This window comes from Perissodus microlepis, chromosome 15, assembly GCF_051167445.1.
Source record: "Perissodus microlepis isolate ML-2025 ecotype Zambia chromosome 15, ASM5116744v1, whole genome shotgun sequence".
NCBI lineage: Eukaryota > Metazoa > Chordata > Actinopteri > Cichliformes > Cichlidae > Perissodus > Perissodus microlepis.
Genome location: NC_140475.1, coordinates 13,177,409 through 13,202,372, shown reverse-complemented (window position 1 = coordinate 13,202,372; position 24,964 = coordinate 13,177,409). Strand labels below are relative to the sequence as shown.

Sequence of the window (24,964 nt, the reverse complement as noted above, 5' to 3'; positions counted from 1 at the left end):
CCAGTGATGGAAGCTCTATAATTCTTACATGCACACACACGCACACACGCACACACACAGGCTGATTATCTCAGCTGCAACTCACACACCTGCAGTCACACGGACCACAAAAACAAGAGAAAGGAGAAGATAAATGCAAATATAATAGGTAGAGTGTTATTAGACTTTAAACAAGGTAAATATACATTAACTCGTATGGGTTTTAATGTCACTTATGTCTCTTGAAAGATGCATAACATCTACTTTGGGAAGGAGCATGAGATGGATTAGTCTCTATAATCAATAGTGCAAATGAAAACCAAGGATTCATGTAGCACATTAGATTCAAAGGAGCACTAACGCAAACGATAACCATTGCTATTCCATTTATTAGCATTTTGAAATTTAACTGTAAATATTTTATGTTATCCTCTGCAGACTTTTATTTAATGTTTCTTCTCTGAGTTCTTAAGGTACATGATTTCTATCAAACCAGCATGCCCAAGACATACAGCTTGCCAGGGAAATCAGATGTGCATAACCTAAAGCCCTTATGCTAATTTTCAACAGCCCAGTGGAGCTCAGCCTGCTCCCTCGGGGCTATACTGTAATAATTATCTATTAGGTCAGACTGACATGATTTCTATCATCTTTAATGGTGATTTTTGGGTATTCGCCCCTTTGAAGATTAATGTGTCATTTCAGTAAAATGAAAAGCCATGAATAGCAACATGTTCACATCACATCGCTGTATAGGAGGAGGATTTACACATGAAAAAATCATTAACTCAGCTCACTGAGTGACACAGTGACGCTCAGAATGTGTGCTTCATTGCCTTCTTAACTTTGTACATATCTCTTATCACAAACTGCAATGCTGGACTGGGCTATATATAAATGAAAATTCCATAAAATAAAGTAAGAACCCCCAATATATGGCTGTACTGTGGTGACAGTGACAAAGCTCCCTTCCCCGGGTTAATGACATCTTCTTTGCCCTCCTGCTCTCATTTTCTATCACTGCCTGCCATGGCCAGATGCTATTTATAGCCGCTATCTGTTACTGTAAAGCTCTCTTTCTTTCTGTACTCTTTCAAAAAATGTGCCACTCTTTCAGTTTTACTTCCCCCTTTGCTCCGTATAATTGAATCAATAAACAGGCTTTAAAGTTTTTCATTTTGGATTCAGTCAAACTGACTCTCTGTCCTCCAAGAGGATGGGATCCATAGAAGGACTCGTGAACTCTGCTCTCGTCTTCTGGAGTGTTTCTCAGAGCTCCTTTCACAACACCCTTTCATCTTTCCCCCCTCATGCATTCTCTTTTAAGTTTGATTTTTGTATAGCCTTCATGGGATTTAGACCACTTTCAAAGGTGTATCAGCTGTTGAAATGTGTTGTCTTCCTATGTTTTTATTTTCATAGCTGAAAGTGGCTGATTGACTCCAAAGCTGTTTCACCACAGGCACATTCAAATATTGTTGGTGTGATTTAATATATTAAGAAGAAGAATAACTGTATATGTATAGCACTTAAAAAAAACAACACACAGTGACAAAGTGCTTTGCAGTTGGGATAAAAACACATTAAAAGCAAGTGTCCATATTTATAAATGCAAACACAGAGTAATATGCTACATAATGCTGCATATCAGCGGTTTGATGGATGTGTGAAAATTCTCTCTGACCCCAGTTACACCTGAAATTGCATATGTGCTGAGTGGCTGGCTTGTGGATTAGATGATGTGAACACTGATATATTTTCATAAATGTTCCTAAAACCCATTAAAAACAAAACAAAACAGAACATGCAAATTTGGTGCAATTTTTTATACCCAATTCCAGGAAAACATTTTAAAAGTTCCTATGATTCAAAGTTCAAAATGATCCTTTTTTATTCTCCTCTTTGGTGCATTCCCTCAGTTTATCCACTTTGCGAATCAAGCTTTTATGGGCAGAAATCTGTGCCATCAGAAACTGAATTTGAATAAGTTAAATTTGAATTTGAATTGCTCAGATTGAATCTGAATTGTAACTTGAATAAATGCTTTTGAAAACTGAATTTGAATTAGTCTAATTTGAAATTGAATTTATGGTTTGAAAATGATCATCACTAAATTGAAATTGAATTTTATATTTTGAAAATGAATTGATTTGCTTTGAAACTGCATTTTATCCTTTAAAAATTCAGCTCTCGAATAATTTCAGTTTCACTTCTCACCATTCAGTTTCAGTTCTACAATTCAATTTCAGTTCCAAAATTCAGTTTTTTGGAACTTACATCCGGTTCCGGTTCAAGCGCAGATTAATAGAACTACGTTTTACTAGCGGACCGAAAGTGTTACTGACGGGAATCTACAGCGTCTTGAGCTGAATTAAGACTTCAGAAGTCATTCGTCATGTCGAATGACCAGCGGATAAACTCTCAGGTTGGTAATAAATGTATTACATGTATAAGAACAAGCGTCATGTTAACAAATGATAGCCGTAAGGTAACTTTTATGCTTATTGTAGCTGTTAGCTAAAAACGCTAATTTAGCGTAGTTTGCCCTGAATTCAGCTTTGACAAACAAATATGATCGACTGTTTCTAGTAGAATTCCAGAGTTGTCATCTTGTACCCTCTCAGAGTACCCCCTCTGTATGCTTGCAGAGACCCCTACAGTAGGGAAACATGCAAAACAGTGTCCAAACCTTTGTATTTTAGCTTTATTTATGTCTTACACAGCATCCCAACTCTTTAGCTAACTTAATAACTTTAGCTAAAGTGAATAGTTAGTCTAATTCAATAGTGCAGCATTACTGGATCACCTCTGTTTGAAGTGATATAATATGATATACAACTATCACTGAAACAGCAAACTTTGTAAATAAACAAACAACACTTCTCATTCTCTAAACGTTTGGCCACAGCTGTAGATTACACTATCAGTGCTTGTTCACTCTTGACAATAATTACATTTCTAAATTTACTTTGTGCATTTACAGGTAAACAATATCTAATATTTTATCTAAATGACTGCTTTGTCTTTGAAAAGGGTGAAGAGCCTGAGGCCGGTGACAGTCCAGTTCTACTCTAAGTACATCCTTACAGTGGCTCACAGGACAAGGCCACATTCCTGTCCTGCTGAAGAGAAGAGAAACTTCAGAGTCTTCATGCAGTTCAACCACACCTGTCATATTCCATATGACGGGGGTCTCAAACTCCAGTCCTCAAGGGCCAGTGTCATGCAACTTTTCCATGCCCTCGAGGACTGAAGTTTGAGACGCCTGCCGTATGGTGTTCATGCTGTTTTCTACCCCACAGTTACAGCATGTCTGACTGCCTGTTCAGCATATGCAAAAATATATGATGAGTTTAAGCATGTGATGACTAAGGCCTTCCATTATGGTGTTTGTCATCACATGCCACAGACATCTGGATGATCATTTGGAATAAACAAAAAACTAAAAACTTGTTACTTCATCTTTTATCTTTATTATTATTATTGTTCTTATTTTACATTTTTCATTGTTAGGCATTAGGTTTGTTTGTAGTAGTCCTTTCCAACGTCTTTCCCTCTTCCATGTTACTGTGTCAGCTTGTCAGCATCTATTTGGGTTTGGAAGTGGAACAGAAAGTAAAGAAATCCAAAGTGCCATTAAAACCAGGAGAGGTTCTTAAATTTCAGAAGAAGGGATTAATTCAAAAGAAATGACCTCAATGCCATATTTTATTTAGGAACCCTGGAGAGCACTTTGCAAAATAACACATTCTTATAATTTCACCCTCAGATGAGCCAAGCTACGACTGTCAGGGAAGGTGATGTAGGTACAGAGCATATGAGAGTGGTTAAGTTAATGTCTCTTGTCTAGATGAAGGCACAAGAGGGATCAATGGCAAGGCGTAGAGATTCAGTCTTCAGTGGACACTCCATTTCTGGCACAAAACACCTGTAAGAGATGGTCGATTTAGGAGGTGACCCGACAACTTCAGCATGTCAAACATAGTAATGGAGCAGTATGTTTTTAAAAAAAAAAATAATAATTAAGCATGCACTCAGTACCCTAAGAATTATTATGGTAGTTAAACACAGTGATAGTTGTATATCATATTATATCACTTCAAACAGAGGTGATCCAGTAATGCTGCACTAATGAATTAGACTAACTATTCACTTTAGCTAAAGTTATTAAGTTAGCTAAAGAGTTGGGATGCTGTGTAAGACATAAATAAAGCTAAAATACAAAGGTTTGGACACTGTTTTGCATGTTTCCCTACTGTAGGGGTCTCTGCAAGCATACAGAGGGGGTACTCTGAGAGGGTACAAGATGACAACTCTGGAATTCTACTAGAAACAGTCGACTATATTTGTTTGTCAAAGCTGAATTCAGGGCAAACTACGCTAAATTAGCGTTTTTAGCTAACAGCTACAATAAGCATAAAAGTTACCTTACGGCTATCATTTGTTAACATGACGCTTGTTCTTATACATGTAATACATTTATTAACAACCTGAGAGTTTATCCGCTGGTCATTCGACATGACGAATGACTTCTGAAGTCTTAATTCAGCTCAAGACGCTGTAGATTCCCGTCAGTAACACTTTCGGTCCGCTAGTAAAACGTAGTTCTATTAATCTGCGCTTGAACCGGAACCGGATGTAAGTTCCAAAAAACTGAATTTTGGAACTGAAATTGAATTGTAGAACTGAAACTGAATGGTGAGAAGTGAAACTGAAATTATTCGAGAGCTGAATTTTTAAAGGATAAAATGCAGTTTCAAAGCAAATCAATTCATTTTCAAAATATAAAATTCAATTTCAATTTAGTGATGATCATTTTCAAACCATAAATTCAATTTCAAATTAGACTAATTCAAATTCAGTTTTCAAAAGCATTTATTCAAGTTACAATTCAGATTCAATCTGAGCAATTCAAATTCAAATTTAACTTATTCAAATTCAGTTTCTGATGGCACAGATTTCTGCCCATACAAGCTCCTCTTCCTTTAAGCCAGCTTTCCTCAAAATGGCTTGCAAACAGAAGGTTGGGTCAAAGCCAGAGCAACTACTGTAGGGATAGCTGCTCTAATTGACATCCTAAAGATCCAAGACTTGTGTGAGATGGGTGTTTATAGCAGTCTAAGAATGACTTGCATCACCTGTGTTTAACGGGACCATCTACAATTTCAACAGGATCCCAAAGACAGAAAATATGAGAAAGCATACCAAGTCCAGTGTAAATACATGCAGATAAATTATGCTTGACATAATCAGAAAACAAGACACATTTGTAGTGGCTCACTTTAAACATTGATATTCTTTGTCTCGGATCCTGAAGTGCATAAATAGACCAGCTGGAGCATTAATTGTCCCTGTTGTGCTCAGAATAACTGACAGTTCTGAAGGATGCTATTTTAAACTGACAACACCTTTCTTTGCAGCAGTAATTATAGTGTCTGCGCAAATAGTTTGGTTATGTAAAAGTTTTTATTTCATCAGTTACAGACACCAAAAAGGTAACAAGATTTGCCGGACAGCAACAGAACCAACCGAGTAAACAGTGAGATATACAGTTAGGTTCATATGTTTTTAATTAGTATTGTTAAAAATGCCCCAATGGCATCTTAATTTCTGATTTGATTGACCTTCTCGTTATCTGTCTTTCTGACTTGCCTCTATTTATACCCACTTTAAATATGTTTCTGATTTCCCCCGTGGCTCTTATTCTCTCATCTACCTTTTCACTTTAATTTCCCTCTGCTCTTGCCCGGCTTTCTTTGCTCGCATCTCATTTGAGAATCATTTAAATCAATGGGACAACTGGTAGAGTGAACCTTTCTGTCAAGGCTGAGCGAGGGAGTTAAAGAAGGGCAACCACCCCTGAACTCACCTCCCAATGCAACTAATTGCCTATAATTACGCCGACGACTGCCACAGAATGCAAATCAGCAGGGATCCAAATGCCTACTCCGCATTGTAAATCTGTTTCATGTCAGCATGAGACTGAGCTGTGAAAAGCATTGAACACAGCAGCATCAATAATATGAGTACAAATACTTAAAAAATGATGCACTGCTTGAGCTGTAATTGCCTGCATCATATCCATCATTTACTTGAAGGTTTCTTGTGTTAAGGAATCTATGGCAATTACAGGAGGCTGGACTCGCCATTCAAACGTCTTGTTCTCTCCTGCTTTTTATCCCTCAGGAGGAATATTTGAATCCATTGAGAGCGGCCCCTCGGGAGCAGAGGAACTAGCCTTTAAATTTGCCTTGAACACAATCAACAGGAACCGAACATTGCTCCCCAACACCACGCTGACCTATGACATCCAGAGAATAAACATCTTTGACAGCTTTGAGGCTTCCCGGAAAGGTGAGTCAAGAGGAATGGAAAGGACATTTAGCTGAATCTCACTGTGAGTGCTTTTATGTTTTTGTTCTTACATGAATTAGTATTTTACAGGTAGCCATTCAGACAAACGCTGCACACTCTACTTTCCTATTTGAGTGTCAAATCGATTCATGTTTTGTCAGTTAAAAGGATAAAAGTAATGTCCATGTATTGCTTGTATTTTTATGCTGTAAATCCCATGTGTAATGCATGAACCTTTTGTAGAGGAAACCTAAAACCTGCCCTGTTGGTCACTGATGATGGACAAGCATTTGTGTTCACGGTGTCTGAAATCTCAATTTACTGCTCACAGTAAAGAAGATTATTGCATCATTATTATTATTATGAACGTGTAAACCGGGCAGTGATTCCAGATAAAACCACAGAGTAAATCGTAGAATATTTTCTGTTATTCGCCCCATCTAACCACTAATGCAGTTTACATCCACAAATGACTTGACATTTATTTGTTAAAATGGGCTACTAATTGACAGAGTTTAAAGAGAGTTGAGCTAACGAAGGGGAGAAAAATGACCAAAGATACCTTGTGGAGTCCTCACAGTTGCGAGGCTTATTAATTTGCTATTTTTTTCCCCGAGTGTTCCCATCTTTTTTTCCCCCTCTCTTTGTTTGCCCACATCAATCACAACCACAGTGGAACAGTGTGAAAGATGTTCTCCTTCCTACCCAAACAGAGGTCCAGCTTGTATAAACAACGCTCCGAACCGCTAGCGGCTATAAAAGAAAATTCCACAGTCGGAATTAAGATTATCTGCTGGGCTGAGGAAATTATTAAGCACCGGTTCTGTTTATTTTTTGGTTGCTTCGGGTGACATGTGGACAAAAAAAAGAAAAAAATTGAGCAGAGAATATGAGATATAGTGAAACTTAAAAGCATAACCGAAACATGAAACTAACTGTCTTTTTGTTTTCTTTTGTTTTATTTTTCCTTGCTACCCCGTCAGCATGTGACCAGCTTTCCTTAGGTGTGGCGGCCATTTTTGGCCCCTCACACAGCTCGTCAGCTAACGCGGTCCAGTCCATCTGCAATGCTTTGGGAGTGCCCCACATCCAGACCAAGTGGAAGCATCAGGTGTCAGACAACAGGGACTCGTACTATGTCAGCCTATACCCTGACTTCTCCTCCCTCAGCAGAGCCATTCTCGACCTGGTGCACTTCTTCAAGTGGAGAACAGTCACCGTGGTCTATGACGACAGCACAGGTACAGGTACAGTCGGTGTCTGTCTTCATTTTCCACTGGTGCGTGTTTTGTGTGATGATGGATGTGACAATTCTTAAAACCAACCAAAAAACAATGTCCAGTAAGAAAGAAGTACCAGGTGATCTACAAAAAGCAGCAGTGCTGCTCAGAGTTCAGAGAGTGCTTTGTAACCTGTCAAGTTAATTCAGAAATCAATAGCTTACTGTTCTGCCTTAGTCCTCCAGGTGCTGCCCATGTCAGTCTTCCAGGAGAGTGAGCAGCAGCACGGAAAAAAAACGAGAACCACATTACCCAGAATGACCCTGTGTCTCTTCAGATTAATGCAATGCAGAATTGTAGTATGTGGGCGCTGACAACAGCCATTAATAACACACAAAGACACTTGATCTCTGAGGGTGGCAATCAAATGAGTCTCTGAGCCATTTTGTCTATCCTGTGACTTTGCGGAGTGCCTCGTAACGTGCTTTTTAAAAGGCGAGTCGTATTTTAGCTGGAGTACAGTGAGAGTTTTACAAGGTAAAGTATAATCACTCTAGAGAAGATAACAATATTCAAATGCGTATTCACAAGTTATGAGCTTTTTGGCATGACGTGGTTGACAAGTAAATGTAAGTAAATTACAGAGCAGAGAGGAGGATTAAATTTTCAGGTTGCCTAATGAATTCAATTTCTTCTCTCCACCAGTCTATATAGTCTTGTAGTTGACATCCTATGCAGCGCCTCTAAATAGATACGAGAGCCCTTTTGTTCCTTTTGAAAGCATCACTTTTACAGCCATTTGACTTCTTCAAGTGTCTCTTCTTCCACATCTGTGATATATTGTAAATAGCCAATCCTGCAGCGTTCTAGCACTCATACATTAACCTCAGCTGATATCCCATTGGCTTGTCCCACTTGCCACATTATTTTGACTCATCTCCTTGACCTCCCCTCTCTTCCTACCTTGGAGCTCAGTATGTTAACACCCTCACTCTCCTGCAAACTGTCCCGGAGAGATGCCAAACGGGGTGATCTCTCACCTCTCTCTGCATCAGATAGGAGCTGCTTGGGCCTCCTCTGTGGTACGTATAGGCTGTAACGCACCTGACGCCCTGAAAAGTGTGACAGCTGCACAGCCATGTTGTTTACCCCCTCCGTTTCCACCCGGTCTCAGGCTGTAATCACACAGCTTCATGCTCCAGAGCCCCGCGCTGCTGATTGGAGCCTATCTGATGGCTGACAGGAAAAACTATCAGAGGGGATAAAATATTCACACACAGCCGTTAGAAGATCCAGGGGGAAAGTCTGAAGGAATTAGCCAGAGCCCACAAACATCTACAATGACAGTGTTTCCCAAACGTTGAGCTCCCTTGACAGATTTTTTTTCCTAGCTTAACACCTCCCAAAGTGTCAGTTCGAACAAAAACAGGGAGACGCAGACATGCCCTAGAGTAGGGATCTATTGGGATTACCTGAGGAAAGCTGTATAGGTTCAGTATTCCTCCCTACAATGGTACTTTTCAAGGCGAGACCTGCATGTTCCTATTTCACACCAATCTTTCTATAGGCCTCAGGGAGACCCAGCCCCACTCACAGTAAGACCATTAAACTGCTCACACAGCACTTCATTTCAAAATAAAAAATAGGCTGAGCTATCTTAAAGTGGTTGAAAAAAAAAATCCTATCTCTCTCCAGTTCCCTCTCAAACTATCCTTGCTGCTCCATCCATTTTTATACCCATGACAAGTAATCATCTCTCCCATCAATCCAGCCTCTTTCATCCCTGGACTCTGAAGTTCTTTACTGAGGGAGAAACTCATTGTAATCTCATCACAGTATCTCCCGGAGAGCTTTCTACCTGAGCGTGTGGTCGAGAAATGAAAGGTGAAGATTGTAGCTCAATGTGTGACGAAGGCGCCGGGCTCCCTGGGGGCAAGTACAAGCTGGGCAAACAGAGCCTCTCTCATCAGAACACGTCTGAAGTGTATGTGAGAGAGGCAGAAGAGGCAGGATTGACCACGGCTTTCCATCTGGATAAAAATTGAACCTATTCCGCGCTATTCTATGGTATCATGGAAGACAAGAGCAAATCACCATTTGGGAAGCTTCTTTCAGGATGGGACTTTCTGTAGGAGGTTGCAAAATGAGGCGCTCTCTGTATTGTGGTTTTTGTTATGAAAGAGTGCAATGTGCTGGCTTGGTGTAACATTCTCTTGATAAGTCTGTAGCTGTCTGTTTGCTTGCCAAGCATGAGTAGGAGGATCAATAGACTGCGGATTAGGAAGACATGCATATGAGCATATTTTTTCTGCTGAGAATACATGACTCCAATTGGTCTTCGTGGCCTCCTTAGAATCAGAGATACTTCAAAATGGTGGCACATCAAACACACCATATTGCTGCATCTTTAAAATGGTCCTTTCACACTATATATGTATCCTCTTTGTCTGCAGGTCTCATTCGACTGCAGGAGCTGATCAAGGCACCTTCACGATACAACATTCGTTTGAAGATCCGACAGCTGCCCACAGAGACCAAGGACGCCAAGCCACTTCTGAAGGAGATGAAGAAGGCAAAGGAGTTCCATGTCATATTTGATTGTGGACATGAGATGGCTGCCTGGATCCTGAAACAGGTATCAACTCACCTTAATGAGCCCTGATACTCTCTTAGACTCACGGATGTCTGCAGCATTTGTGAACAGCATAAGTAATTTTATCACACCGTTTCCTGAATTTAGTTAAAAGTAAGTTAGCTACTGTATAAAATTTACATAATTTCCCCTTAAAGAAATTTTCACATGCTACTGAGTACCCAGACTCATATATATACACATATATATGTGCTAAAATAATAAACATAAGTCCATGTGTGATCCCTATCTTATTCTTTCTCTCTTTAAGAACTGCTGCAGATCTGTACATCTTTAATCTTTGTGTGTTAGATATCTACTCGTGGCCCATCATAATGGATGCTTTCCATTGTACATATTTTTTTTCTTTTAAATTATAAAGTCTAATTCTGCTCACAGGCATGTTCAATTCATTTAGCAGAGGCGCATTATTAATGAGAACCGTGGGGGTTGTTGTTGAGCTCAAGTCTTCTCACAAGCATATTGCACAGTTGGAGTTCTCTCTATAGCTGTGTGTCAAAACTAATGATTCTTTATTGTGGCGCATATTTTGTTTGTTATTTATCGTTGCATGCACAATGCAGTGCCGAGCCCGCATGGACTTAGGATATAATGTACAGCGTATTGGGAGAAACGTGAGCAATGTGGACGCATAGACTGATTTTTTCAAGTCAAATTACTGTCAGTGTCATGATACCGTCTCGGCTCTGAGTGTAATAATAACCGAATAAGTCTGTTCATCAGTCATCAGGACAATTAAAAATGCCTTGGCAGGCCCCCACTTTCACATTTTTTCCAGTCTCAGGTGCCTTTCTGACAGGTGTCAGGGTGGCAATATGTATTAAATAACAGGTCAATTAGTAATTCTAATACCGCAATTCATTAAGCTATTTGTAATTGACTTTTAGTTACTGCTTGCTTTTTATTTCTCCCTGTAGGCCCTGGCAATGGGTATGATGACGGAGTACTATCATTATATATTTACAACCCTGGTGAGTACCCTGGGACTTTTTTGTTGTTGACAAGATGTGATGATAGACTGTGTTTTGTTACTTTTTTTCTTTTTGCACAGCCCCGTCCACTTGATAACGTGCTGTTTGGAGATATTTCTTCTTCTGAGCCCATTGTAGTGCAAACATTAATCTGTTTTTTTTCCTTGTTGCAATGAAAAATTACCTGTCACTTTTTCATTTCTGAGAATACAATTTAATACCGCTAACCGAGAACTAGTCAAAGAAAAACATCCCATTATTTTCATTTTATGTGAGGCGTTTTGAACCCGAAGTGCAAGTTGACTTTGTGATCACAGAAACCGATGCCCTTGAAAGGCTGAGTCATTGTTATGCAGTCTATTATAAATATACCCTTTGCATTCCACTGCGTCTGTTGAGAAAGTTTAACTTTAATTTATTTTCTAAATTCTGAACAACCTTCTCACCTCACCTGGCTGACCACTACCCAGAGTTTAGGAAACAAAAGCAGTTGGAGGTATTTTATTCTCACTCCAGCAGCGATTGAAGTTTGCTAAATTTCTTTGATCTAGCCGCTACAAAGATTGCTTCTCACACTCCAGATGAAAAGCAGCACATCTTCACTGAGCCCAGAGAACAGAAGACTGAGAGCTTAGATAATAGCCCTGAGCAGATGAGACTGTCACCCATTTGGTCCATTATAGCTCTAACAAACAAATAGCCCGCTGTGTTGTTTGGAACACAGTTGGAAAGGGTGAAGAAAAGGTTAGAGAAAACTGACCTGAAAAGACATTTACCATTGCAGAGGACATGTAACTATCCCTAGTGCATCCACATACAGTAAGAACCTGCCTAGATGAAAGGGGAGTGAGTGACAGCAGGTATGTCATTGGGAAAGGGAAGAGAATAGTGATTATAGGCCTCTTTCGGTGGCATGCTGTTTCTTGCCGGGATGGAAGCATGCCTACTTTAACATCAGTCAGTGTTTGGCAGAATTGGAAGCCAGTGTGCTGGCCCGAGATGCTGCACACTGGTACCAAGCCATTCATGCTGCTCTCGGAATAGGACAGCAAACATTGACCACGGCAGCCCCATTCTGCGTCCATCACCCGCTGTTTCTCTGTCAACTGTGTTGTTGCATCCCAGAGACATCTGCCTGGTGAGATGCCAGACATGCTGCATGCGGGACAATTGGGTCGTCCTTTTCCGTCCACATGATAGATGGCAGTCCACCAAAAGCATGCCGGTAACCTTGAAAGGCTTGCCTTTATCAAGGCTACTGTCTCAGCATAAGATGAAATAGCTCCTGAAATCCCTTCAACTGCACCCTTTTGCGCTCCCTCATTTGGCAGTGGCTGCCGCTCAAACGTCGACTTGTAATTATGAAAATGAGCGATGTATAGCAGTGGAGGAGGGAAGATGAGAAAATCATGATTTTTTTTTCAGATCAAACGCAGTTACATTTTGATCTTTGCGCCTCTAGGACCTTTTCGCCCTTGACATGGAACCATATCGCTACAGTGGAGTCAACATGACCGGTTTCCGCATACTCAACACAGAAAACTCTCAGGTGTCGTCGATCATCGAGAAGTGGTCAATGGAGAGATTACAAGCCCCTCCCAAGCCAGACTCGGGCCTGCTGGATGGATTCATGACGGTAGGCCCAAACCTTTTTATCTAAGATGTGTACGTCTTACTGTCCACATAAAAATAAAAACTGCCCAAATAATTTGGATGCCATGCATAAAGTTTTCTGTTTTTGTTTTTTTGTTGGTTTTTTTTGATTGATGAAACAAAATGAGTGTTTTGAAATAGAGCGTAGCTGTGGAGGAAAAGAACTGTAACTGAGTACCAGTTGTCAATCACAAACTCAATTGTGAGGGGCTCCTGGGGTGGGTACCGCGTGGAGCTTTTGAGTTGGTGCTCCTGGGTCTAAATGCTCCGTAATGAGCTGGTGTGAATGGTAATAGCCGTTTATCTGCCCTCCTGCCTCTCACAACTCTCCTCTGGGAGCGTGGCCAAAATATGACAATCTGTCAGTGTTCATGCAGAGAGAGGGAGCAAATTGGATGGAAATTATGGCCCAGGTTTTTTAGGATGGCATCCAAAAAAGCATGGGATAAGGTGATTTGAAAGTGAAAACGGAATGGAGCTCGTCATGGACATTCAAGGTCCCTTTCTGGGTCTGTTGTTGTAAACAGTCAATTTACTCCACCTCCCTCACAACACCTTCCTTTGAGACAAACACCTTTTTTTTTCTTCTTTTAGCCTGCCTCTCTTTGTTCTTGGCAGACTTAAGATATGGTTTCTAAAATCTGTGCAATGAAAGAAGAATCTTTTCATTAGAGACTTAAAGACAAGCCTTTGAATTAGCCACAGTGCATGGTGTCTATTCATATCAATCACAGCCTTAATTCAAGCTTACACATGATCAAAAATGAACACACACAGTTTGTGATGAATTTAAATGTGTGTGTTTTTAAATGTATCTACATATATTACAGCCCAAGTTATGTCAGAAATATTCAGCATGCACGGCTTTAAAACAGAAATGTAATATTCTATTTCCCTCAAGCATCGGCATGATGCACTTGATTTTTTTTGTTTTTTTACATCAGTGGAAATTAATTGATTTCAGTGGAGATGGCTGAAGTGATTAATTAGCATTGCATGAATCATTTTGTCAGATTCTATCCTATGTATTGACGTATCTCATTGGATTAGAATCACTGGGCTGAATAATAAATAATGCATCCAATAGCATGCTCGACGGAGTGCATGCTAGTCTTGGGTATTTTCGTTTCACCTTAAGACAGGTCTTTGTAATGAGCGAATGCAGAGAGTGCAGCCTGAATGTACAAACACTGCCATTTTGATGTTATATTAAATACATAATGGAGAAACGGTTTTGCTGCTCATATAAAATTATTCTGTACTTAGACGGAATATGAACGCGTTTTAAATAACAATCTGCTTTTCCGTAACGCAAATACAATTCATTTTTTCTTTTTTTTAGTCATTCCATAGATTTTCCTGATACTTCATCTATACCGCCTCGGGTTAAAGGTGACACCTATAAGGGTGTCATTAAATAAAGCGGTAGAGTGCTGCAGCGGCCAGCGTGTGACCTTCCACCCCCGACCTTGCCTCTAGCCTTTTATTTCTCCTCTCTGGTGCCGTGTTCCTTTTCTGTGCAGTACAGAAGCCTTGCTGGGCTCTGGGCTTGTTTGTGCTCGGTGACCAGGCAACAGTTGTGTAGAGATGGTTACCAGGACAACGCCATCTGTGTCACCTTGTGATTGACTGAGATGAGAGGAGGTAGGGAAGGGGAGGGGTGAGGTGAAATGGGTTGCGGCAAAAAGGGGTGGTGGTGGGGGGGTGTTTGATGAGGAGGAGGGGTGAGAGAAGATTGGACAGGAAAGATGGGGGAGAGGGTGTTACAAATATTGAGAGGTGCATCTGATGTTTGCTTACGCCACTAGCCCGGTGTTGCAGGGTAGTGAATAATCACACAGACACTTGGTGCTTTGGGTGAGGCCAAGTGTCTGAGGAAAGGACGCATAATGAGAAGCCCTTCCTCAGACTAGGCAAGCTCGAAGCCGCAGACACACTGAGCCCCTGCCTCCTAACCCTGTTTGGCAGAGGTATCTCTGACATGGAAGGACACATAATCAAAGTAGCAGGGCTAATTAGTCCAGTTATTTTTGCGTGCGTGTGTGAGTGCGCTGTTGATCTTGCTTGTTTGTGTCGACTCTTTGACAATATCCCCCAAGTAATGTGAAGCTCAAGTTGTTTTAACCCTGCATCGTGAGGTGAATTTACAGCAACTAAAGACCCGCAGCCCGTGTACTGAGAAATGCACCCAGCAGATTTATTAGATATCTCGTGTCTAATCTGATTATTATTTTGTCCCATCTGTTTCTAATTATTGCCTTCAGCTAATGAGATATTTGCTTTTAATGCTTTGTTTTAATTTGAATTATTTTAAATCCCCGATCGCTGAGCTAAGTATATACCAGGATTTAACTAAGGAGAAGGAAAATAGGGAAAAAAAGATCTTCCCAGTTGTACGCCTCGCTGAGGTTTTAGGCCTGGATATTTTCTGCATCTCCACCATTTCATTTATGTCTGCATTTCATTGAGCTATAATTACCACCACAGAGCTGGATGTTCTCCAGTGTCATCAAAACAATTGAAAATTCTGGTGTAATAGCTCATAATTATCACTCTCTTATTAGTAGAGAGCAGTTGTTTGGATAATATGTTGGCTATGACATGGGTGTTGCTGCTCCTTTCGATCACATGGGACAAAAATAAGACACATGGGTGAAATTAATTGAAAACAACAAACACTACACAGAAATGCTCCTCAACAAAGGCCACTGTAATCATTATAATAATAATAAGGATAAAATAGTTAGAGTTAGATTTGTAATTAATATGCACAGAGTGGTTGGATAGCTCCCTTTTAGGTCCCTTTTAGGTAGGTAGTACACAAGAAAGTGCTAAATCTTTGGAAATCCTGAAGCTGTTCATATTTAACAGTGTATATGGTGATCATTTTTAGCTATTCAGTGTAATTGCATTGCATTACTGCTTTGATGTGTAATTGTTAGTGGCAGCCTGGTGTTCCCCCGTGGGATAAAAATTACACGCCTAACAGAAAATGTTACATGCATATACCGGGTCCCATTTGCCAGATTTGCAACTTGCAAGCTGTGATTTGCAATATGAGATGATCTCCTGCATCCTAATTTTAACACATTTCATTAGGCTAAACAAACGGCTCGCACGTCGTGCCTGAGCATGCGAGAGCCCTTTAGCACTCGCACATGTACTAGTGAGTAAAATTGACTTGTGAAACGCGGCGCTGCCAAGTGCACACACCAGTTGTTTTTGTAACACGTGCCTCTGGATGCTATTCTGAAAACCAAATGTGGAGCACGCATGCATTTAAACAATGCGAAATGCAACATTTAATCGTTTTCTTCATTAGACTTCTCTCTTAATGCCGCATGACACGATGAATCCTCTGTGCCCCAGTTCCAGTCGAGACGTGTTTGCTTTCTCCGGTGGTTAACGCGTTTAAACGAAATAATTGCATGCGTATTATTGGAATGATCTCGTCATTACCACCAGTAACTACCAGATCAACAACGACTCAAATTCTATCAGCGGATTTAAATGCAGTGTTTGTGTGTGTCACAGATTGTGCCTTTTAAAATAATTTGTGATAAGTATACTTCATTTCTGTTTGGGTTCAAATTAGGGATAATGGGAGCAGAAAATGAATTAGGAAGAGAAAGAGGAGGAAGCAGTTTTGCCCAGAAATGGTGCACAGGGGGTAAAGAGCAGCAGGGAGAGAGATGAGAACAGATACCTAGCTGCATTAACGAGCACTGCTGGGAGTAAAGTGGGAGACACCCACACAGTGAGAGCAGAATGAAGGAGCTTGCTAGGTGGCTGCTACATGCCATTAACAATGGGTTTACCATGGATGTTTACATTTAAATGTGTGTTTGTGGCGCACAGCATGTATGTTTGAAACAGCTACAGGAGGATTCAGTTGCCTGTTCCAAGAGGGGAGGACTTGGCTCAGATTTGGCATCACTACTGGGTTTGATACAGAGGATGACTGCCTGGAAACTGACAATAGGAAGACAATATTGACACACGAATCCCTCTCCCAGTGAGCTTCATTCATACAATATTCCAGCCAAATGAAGGTCCTCGGTGTGGGTGTTGAGCCAAATGTGGTGCTCCCCAGTGAGAATACTATTAAATGCATACTGTAATTTTGCTTGACATGAGTCACACAAAAAAAAAACTTGCTAGAAATTAAACTGAGCAGTTGAGGGAATCCTTTTATTTGTTCAAACTGACTTCTACCCCACAGCTGAAAGTTCAGCAGTATCATAAATATTCACATATTTGTTTCATCATTTATTATTTAGTGGGATTTTTTTATAATTCTGTTTTGTACAGAGTTCAGCTGATACATATTACTTTGAAATGTAAAATATCTCCTTCTTACCATCTCTGATAACAGCATTTATAGATTTTCTCAAACCTCCTCCAGTATCAGTCATTTTCTAATCAGTTGTCATTACAACCTGGTCTGCTTTATATCGACAAACCGCTTTTCTTTGCGCGGAATCACAAGGCGCTTAGTTATTGTATTTGATATAGTACAGACAGAGCTAGCAGAACAAATGCCACATAGGTTCGCAGGTTGGTTGCGTCCATTAGAGCAATGTGATCCCCCCTTCCTCTGATCCCAGTTGGCAGAGGAGAGAGCCTTTTAAAGACAGCGACTGTGGAGAGCAGACACTCGATGCCCTGTGCCGGGCACCACCAGCTGGGCTTGGCACAGTATCAACATTATTAGCACCAGTGCTCCCTTGGTCCATAGAAGCCTTTTGTGAGTGAGAACAGCCAGGGAGAGAGGGGGAATTAAAAGGCAGATTTATTATCCTGCTTTCCTTTGGTTTTACTTTCTCAAACACATTTTACTTCACTGTCTTGTTTGCTTGTTGTGTTTACCTTTGTGTTAATAAAGCAAATCAAATTAAGCACAGCACGGACACGTTTTTACCTTTATATACATGCGTAAAGATTAAACGCAGACCACACTACACATGCAAGGCAGAGATTCCTCTGCAGTAATGTAAGCACACCCCCGCTGGTGTTATGTATAGGACAATAAGGGAATTTGCAATCAGAGACTGCAACCATCATCAGATCCCTATCATCCAAATAGCCCCTGGAGGCCAGTGCAAGCAAAAGAAGCTGTGTATTATGGTTGCACTTAAGCTCAGGAATATTGGGTGGCCTTGGGATCACTTGGCAAGCTATCATCTTTCAAGAAGCCATCCCTCCCACCTACACTCACAATCACATGGATACTCAATATACATATATACATAATTCTTTTGCAAAAATGTATAAACTGCCATTTCTTACTAATAACTATATTAAGCTAAAATAAATATCCTAAAAAAATAAGAGAGAAATCCAGTAATCTTCTATAAGCAAGAGCTTTCAGACACATAAACACACAAACATACACAGATGTATACAAATGAGATATTAAAGAAAAAAAATAAAGAAAAAACATCGACCACAGGTCACTGTAGCGTCAGCAATGATTCTGACACATAGCTGTTTATTTGGTTGACTACTAACAAAGAATATGATTCAAGTCATTTTCATTCTAATCAGAACATTCAAAGACCCCCTCAGGATAAAGCTGATCACTCAGATTTCGTATTGATTTGCAGTGACGCAAACCATCGCGAGAAAAATAGCCCACAGCATTCTGGCAACCCCGAGTGCAGGGTAAGAACCTGAAAAAGGCTCAGGTTCTTTCATTAAATATGAACATATCTTGGATCTTGTGCTGTTTACTTCTACTTTACTTTATTTCCAAATACCAGTTACTAATTTAGTTTCTAATTTCCAATGTGCATAATTGGACAACTTTTAATATTTGTCCAGATGATTAAAATTCTTGTGTAAATATAATGCGTGTGAAAACTTTTGATAAAAGTATGTCTCTTGTATGCACCCATGAAAACCAAGGAGTATTTCATGTCATTCTGCAAACCAGTTATTGCAGTTCATACACAAAAAACCCTCATCGCATAAACAACAGAGTTTCTTGTTGTTGTTGTTGTTTTTAATTGATACCATCTTGCTACTCTGGTAATCTGGGGAGAGACCCCCTAACAGTAAAATGGCCACTGTTAGCATTAACCCAGACGTAATTAACACTGCCTGTGTTGTTTAGACAGTGGATCAAGTGTGGACTCCTACATCCTCCATTTTCACTCTTCTCTCCTCTCTGGGCATGCGAGTCCAACAGATGGTAGGGAATTAAGAAGGACTGTTCAGTCCTTTAACAACCCTCCTCTCCTCCTTCACCACACTGCCGTTTAGATCTAGCATTCTGTCATAGCTGAAGCGTAGCTTTAAATGACCCCCTCATTTAATCATAAAACATGTTTTTTCTTCTTTCCGAGAGGTTGAATAGTAAAAGCTTTGTCACTGGAAATTTTGGAAGGCATTTGACATGAACTGAGGGAGATAAAAATCTTCAGAACGGGCACCTACTAGCCTCTTTAGCAAAACCTGGCTGGATGCTGATTAAATACGAGAAAAGGCCATCATATTAAACAGGCACTTAATCAGGTGAGGGTTAGGCTGCATGGTGTTAATTAAGGCGGACTCTGAAATGGACCGTGCTGCCAGAAGCATGCTGTTGCCTGAAGGGTCTGGTGGGACACCACTGCTCTGAGCAATCACGGTCTCTTTTTGTCAGACTTGATAAAGTAGTCAGGCACGGCATCATATTTGATATTTCGTGCAGTCGCAAGCTGTGATATTTTTAACCATGCTCGTATCTTGGCTCCAGAGATGGCGGGCAGTGTGTCACTTGGCTGGTTCGTCGCGTTGTGGTTTTGAGTGAACATTTTTTTGGATGGGACTGTCAGACATTTTTTGCTACAGTCATTTCCAATTTAGGTTCTTGGTCTTGTTATGTGCTGAATTTTTAAAAATGGAGGGGAAAGTAAAACAAATCTTTGTAGGTAAACCCTAGCATTCTGGCAGCAATACCAGTAGTTTGTTTGGAGCAAACAGAAGATGGACTAGATAGTTGGCACGCGCTGCCTGGGCATATTTGAACTGCTTCACCAATTTAGCTGTGTAAACCAACTGTTTACAAAATCTGACTGGGATATAAACCTCTTGCTCTCTCCCCTTCTGCCTTGAGATTACAATTCATCAGCATTAAAGGGTTAAACAAGAAAATAGCATGAGCGGAGGTTAGCAATAAAAGAAGTCTTTGAAGCAAAAAGATCACTTAGACATTAATAAAAGCACTATGTAAGGTCAAAATGGAGGTTTTGTCAACATTAAAGCATCTGTCAATGTATGATAAGGGCACCTTAATAATTCTACATCAGTACTAAATCAATATATATAGACATCAAACAGAGTTCTGCTCGCATTCTCATGATTCCCAGTGGACCCTCTCTTTCAAACCAAAAACCTCTGCAGTGTAGTCCTTTATTCCCCTTTAAAGTGTGCTTAAATCTACAATAAAACCATGAATGTGCTTTCACATAAATCCAGCCACCATCAATGAATCAGTTACCCAGGGGTCCTTGTTGGAAGAAGCGAGTTTTACTTCCCTGTGACAAAAAACCTCATTTAAAAAAAATAAAAATTCCACACGGCTGCTGCTCTGTTGCTTCAGCATGTGGAAATGCAATGTGAGAAAGGGATTAAACCTCTAATGCACAAAAGAAAAAGGGGGAAAAAATAGCAGTGACGGCACTGGCAAAGCCCTCATACATTCATACTCTGAGCAATACTCACACACGGCTCTGTGAAATACTTAAGAGAGCAACTGGGGAAGGCAGAGGGACGACAAAGGGGATGAAAGGGAGGAAGAGCCAGGCTGAAGGGGGGAGGGATCGGGGCAGAGCACAGGCAGGCAGAAAGCGAGGAAGAGACACGGAGTGGAAAAGTTACGGACGGAGAGAGAGACGGCAGTACACTGAGTCGCAGTCACCCAAGGGTTTTTTTTCCTCCCCAAAATGATGTGAATGCCTGCTCTTCCCTCTCTGCTAGGGAACCCAGAAAAGCCATAATATGCCCCATAAATCACATATGTCACATTTCTGTGTTTTTTCCACTCTAGTCTTTTTCTTTCAAGAGCCGAACATTTGCACAATTCTCAGTGCAGTGACTTTCATCACCCAGGGTCTCATGTAAGACGCCACTGCAAGAAATACAGCACAGTGCAAAAGTTTTTGGCACCAACTTTTAGAAAGATGGTTTCAAATGCTACTGGGATTTTTTCATATTCAAAAACACTAAACACTTACTCAGTGTTTTAGTGGCCACTGTTTCACAGGATCACCTTTCTCGAGTACACTTGCTGAGAATTTCTCACTGAACTTGGCATTTAGGTTGTTAATAGCAACTTACCACAGTTTCTTGTGGATTTAGGCAGCATTAGTGTCTTTTTTCCTCACTTCATGCAGTCTCACGCTGACTCAAAGATGCTGAAATCTGGGCTCTGTGGGACCCATACCATCTGCTCTGGGATTCCTTGTTATTCTTATTGCTGAAAATACTCCCATCAAGTCTGGCTGCATGTTTAGTGTTATAATATTAAATTAATATCAGGCGTCTACCTAATGGTAGCGCATGATGAATGAGAGCAGAACTGCAGCACATGCTATATTGCGATTTATTTGTCAGTGTACTAAAACTAGCAAAAACATGACAATGTAGACAGATTTTCTTAGGCATCAGAAACATCTGTAAACTGTTTTCTTCTTGGAAATGTTGGAAACGTCTGTTATTTGTCACTTGTTGGAATACATTTGCATTATTTTAACTCCAAAATCTGGCTAATGTGTCTCTGCTTTTGTGCAAGAACACAGAAAAAGAATTTGTAAAAACAAAAAAGTTTCTAATGTGAAACTTTAGCTTTAACAGGGGGATCTAGTTAGCCCGTCTCCAAGGTAGCATTATCTTCATACCAGCTTGTCAAAATATGACCAGTTGGTTATTTTTGTGCAAAACCACAGTTTTTATTACCTCTTCTATCTGCTAGCTGAATGCATCATAGGTGTTGGTGCCAGACGGGCTGGTCTGACTATTTTAGAAACTGATGATCTACTGGGATTTTCTCATACAACCATTTCTAGGAATGATAGAGAATAGTCTGAAAAAGAAAAAATCCAGTAAGTGCCAGTTCTCTGGGCAAACATGAAAGCATGGATCCATTCTGCCTTGCCTCAGTGCTTCAGTCTGCTGCTGCTGCTGCTGGTGGTGGGGGGTATTTTCTTGGCAGAGTTTGGGCCCTTTAATACCAACTGAACAGTGGTTAAATGCCACAGCCTACCTGGGTGTTGTTGCTGACCACGTGCATCCCTTTACGACCACAGTGTACCCATCTTCAGATGACCGCTACCAGAAGGATAAAACGGCATGTCACAAAGCTCGGATCATCTCAAACTGTGGCAGTGAGTTCACTGTACTCAAATGGCCTCCACAGTCACCAGATTTAAATCCAATAGGGCACCTTTAGGTTGTGGTGGAACCACGATTCAATTCATGGATCTGCAGCTGACAAATCTGCAACAACTCTGTGATGCTGTCATATCAATATGGACAAGATTTCTTAGTAGCGTTTCCAGCACCTTGCTGAATTTATGCCATGAAGAATTAATCTCCTCTGAAGGCACAAGAGGGATCAATCCAGTACAAAGTGTACCTTAAAAAAGCGCTTTGTATGTTTAAGCCACTAAGCGTGAACATGTTGAAAGATTGTGGCTACTGGGTTTAACTGTGTGGTTCTGAGTTAACATGCCTAGAGGAGTCTCCTTTTGTGTCTTGTTTTCGAAAAGGAAAAGCGCTTGCTCCAGTGTTTCAATCAACAAACGGTGGAAAGTGGTATTGATCTTCTGAGTCTCATCAAGTAATTAAACATCGAGCAATTAAGTATATTTTTCTAAATTGTTATTCTAAGTAATGGAGCTGGAAGTGACAGAGATGCTCAGCCATTGTCAGTGAGCTCATATTTGTCTGAGCAGGCAGCTCGCTTTTGTTTTCCATACTGGTTGGAATTCAACGAACAATTATGTACAGACATTTCCCATCAGTGTCCATACTTTACACGAGAATTTAAATCTCGGCAGATTAAAAATAAATGCGATATCTCAGTGAGCGGGCCTGTGAGTGAGATCGCACGCCCTGATTGAAGTTTAAATTATAAACCATTCTGGGGATTTTTTTTAATAACAAAAGAAAAATCAAGAGACGATGTGGAGACGTAATTGTTAAAAAGTTTAGAAATGCCGCCATTTATCTGACAGCAGAATCTGAGACTCTAATGCTTCCACAGACGGTGCAGTCAAGCAGCACAAATACATATAAAAAAAAATGAAAGAAATGAATAATTACCTCCTTCTTCTATCAAATCATCAAACCCCATGGGTCCGCGTGTGATCCGAGGGCAGAGTGACTTCAGCTCCAAGAAAACAAAGAGCTTCCCTCTCTCCTGCTGACATTGTGACTCTGATGCTGACGGCAATGCTGTGGGGATGTGTGTTTGTTGGGGTGCATATTTTTACATGTTGTGTGCGTGTGTGTTGTTGATCTGTACCTGGCATCTGCAGTGCAGTGATGCATGATAAATAACAGGTCATTGCAAATCTCATTAAGCCTAATCAGATGTATATGATATATATAAATAGTGGAGTTTCACTGTCCATAAGCAGCCGTGGTGATTGTGAGCGTGTGTGTGTGTGTTTATGTGTGTTTTGTTTATAGGAATGCTGTAAAGAGGATAGCTGATAGCTGAGGTGAGAAGAGAAAGAGAGATGTCGTTTTTCATGGCGCTACATTATCAGAGGAATTATGGCATTATGCACAGGTGGAGAGCCGGTGTGAATACTGATGCAGCGAAAATGAATATATTTGTATAAACACACACACAGAGACAGACATGCACTCGGCAGCTTGCTCGGTGGAGTTTGCAGTCCACCTGATTGAAATGAGGAAACTGCATGAAACTACGGCAAACCAGGCTTGCCTGTAGGAAGCTTGCACATTGAGGTCGGTCACTGTCTGAGAGCGATCTCCTTCATGTGTGTATTTGGTGTCCGCACGTCTCACTAATTGGTTCTCGCATGCATCTTAATATATTTGCATGTTACTCACGTATCAAGTTTATGAGAGGGGAGATATGCAGAGATGAACTAAGATATAAAGGACTGGAAAGGAAGATGTACTGTGCAGAGGTAAAATGCAAGTTGTAAATTGAAAGACAATTGTTTCTGGACTGGTACATTTAGTGATGGTAATGAGCAGTGTTTGATTTCAGATGGTTATGTGGGTGTTTGAGTGAAAGAGAGCGAGAGAGAGAGGAGTGGGGAGAGAAAAGAGAAGGACAAGGAAACAAAGGTTTTGGGCATCTTCTTTGAAACCCTTTCTCTGCTGTATCTGAGTGTCCCAGGGGTTTGAGATTGGTTCCACTTAAAGCACTTAAAACACCCCACAGGACCTGTGCTTGGCTCTGTAATAAATATCAAGATCGCTCTTGGATTGTTTTTAAATTGAATGCAATCTGCCAGAACTATGAGCCATCATTTCATATTTTTTCCTCCTTGATCTTTGCTTCCACTTGATGCCAGCCTCGTTTTGCTTCCATCATAAAGGGATTTTCAGGAATAGTTCTGTTTCCGAGTCACAAAAAGATCTTTGACTTATAAATCATTTTAGCCAGAAAATATCTGATATATCACAGAGATGAAAAGTTAAGAGATGTGGGAAATATCTCCACGAATGATTTTAAGAATGCTACCCATACATTCAGGGACCACTTCATTAGGTACACCTGTTCAACTGCTCATTAGTGCAAATACCTAATTAGCCAATCATCTGGCAGCAACTAAATACACTGAGGATTGTAGACATGGTCAAGATGACCTGTTAAAGTCCAAGCTAAAATAAAAAAGAGGAGGGGGCGATTAAAGTGACTTTGAACATGGCATAGTTGATGGTGCCAGATGGGCTTATCTGAGTATCTGCAGAACTACTGATGTAGTGGATTTTTTCCCACACAACTATCTCCAGGGTTAACAGAGAATGGTCTAAAAAATAGAAGATATCCTGGAAGCAGCAGTTCTCACTGCTTGAAGGCAACAACAACTTAAATAACCACTCATTACAACCAAGGTATGCAGAAGAGTTGAAGCACTGAAGCATTAATGGGCTACAGCAGCAGA

The 24,964-nt window shown here is 40.5% G+C and overlaps 1 protein-coding gene and 1 long non-coding RNA gene across 3 annotated transcripts in view; one reads left to right on the top strand and one right to left on the bottom strand.

Moving 5' to 3' along the window:
- LOC146371860 (glutamate receptor ionotropic, kainate 2-like) overlaps nt 1–24,964 on the top strand; it is a 64,726-nt gene that overhangs the window by 14,775 nt on the left and 24,987 nt on the right. The window contains exons 2-6 of one of the 2 annotated variants that reach the window (XM_084954187.1): nt 6,166–6,333; nt 7,317–7,580; nt 10,007–10,188; nt 11,124–11,177; nt 12,640–12,813. In XM_084954187.1, the coding sequence (XP_084810313.1) occupies nt 6,166–6,333; nt 7,317–7,580; nt 10,007–10,188; nt 11,124–11,177; nt 12,640–12,813 (842 nt within the window). The remainder of the gene's footprint in view (nt 1–6,165; nt 6,334–7,316; nt 7,581–10,006; nt 10,189–11,123; nt 11,178–12,639; nt 12,814–24,964) is intronic. The other variant, XM_084954188.1, reaches the window with a different exon arrangement.
- Nucleotides 3,825–23,251, bottom strand: LOC146371861 (uncharacterized). Its single transcript, XR_014802798.1, has 3 exons — nt 23,139–23,251; nt 22,078–22,142; nt 3,825–3,907 (listed from the first exon to the last, which is right to left on the bottom strand). It is a non-coding gene; the product is annotated as an uncharacterized LOC146371861 (long non-coding RNA).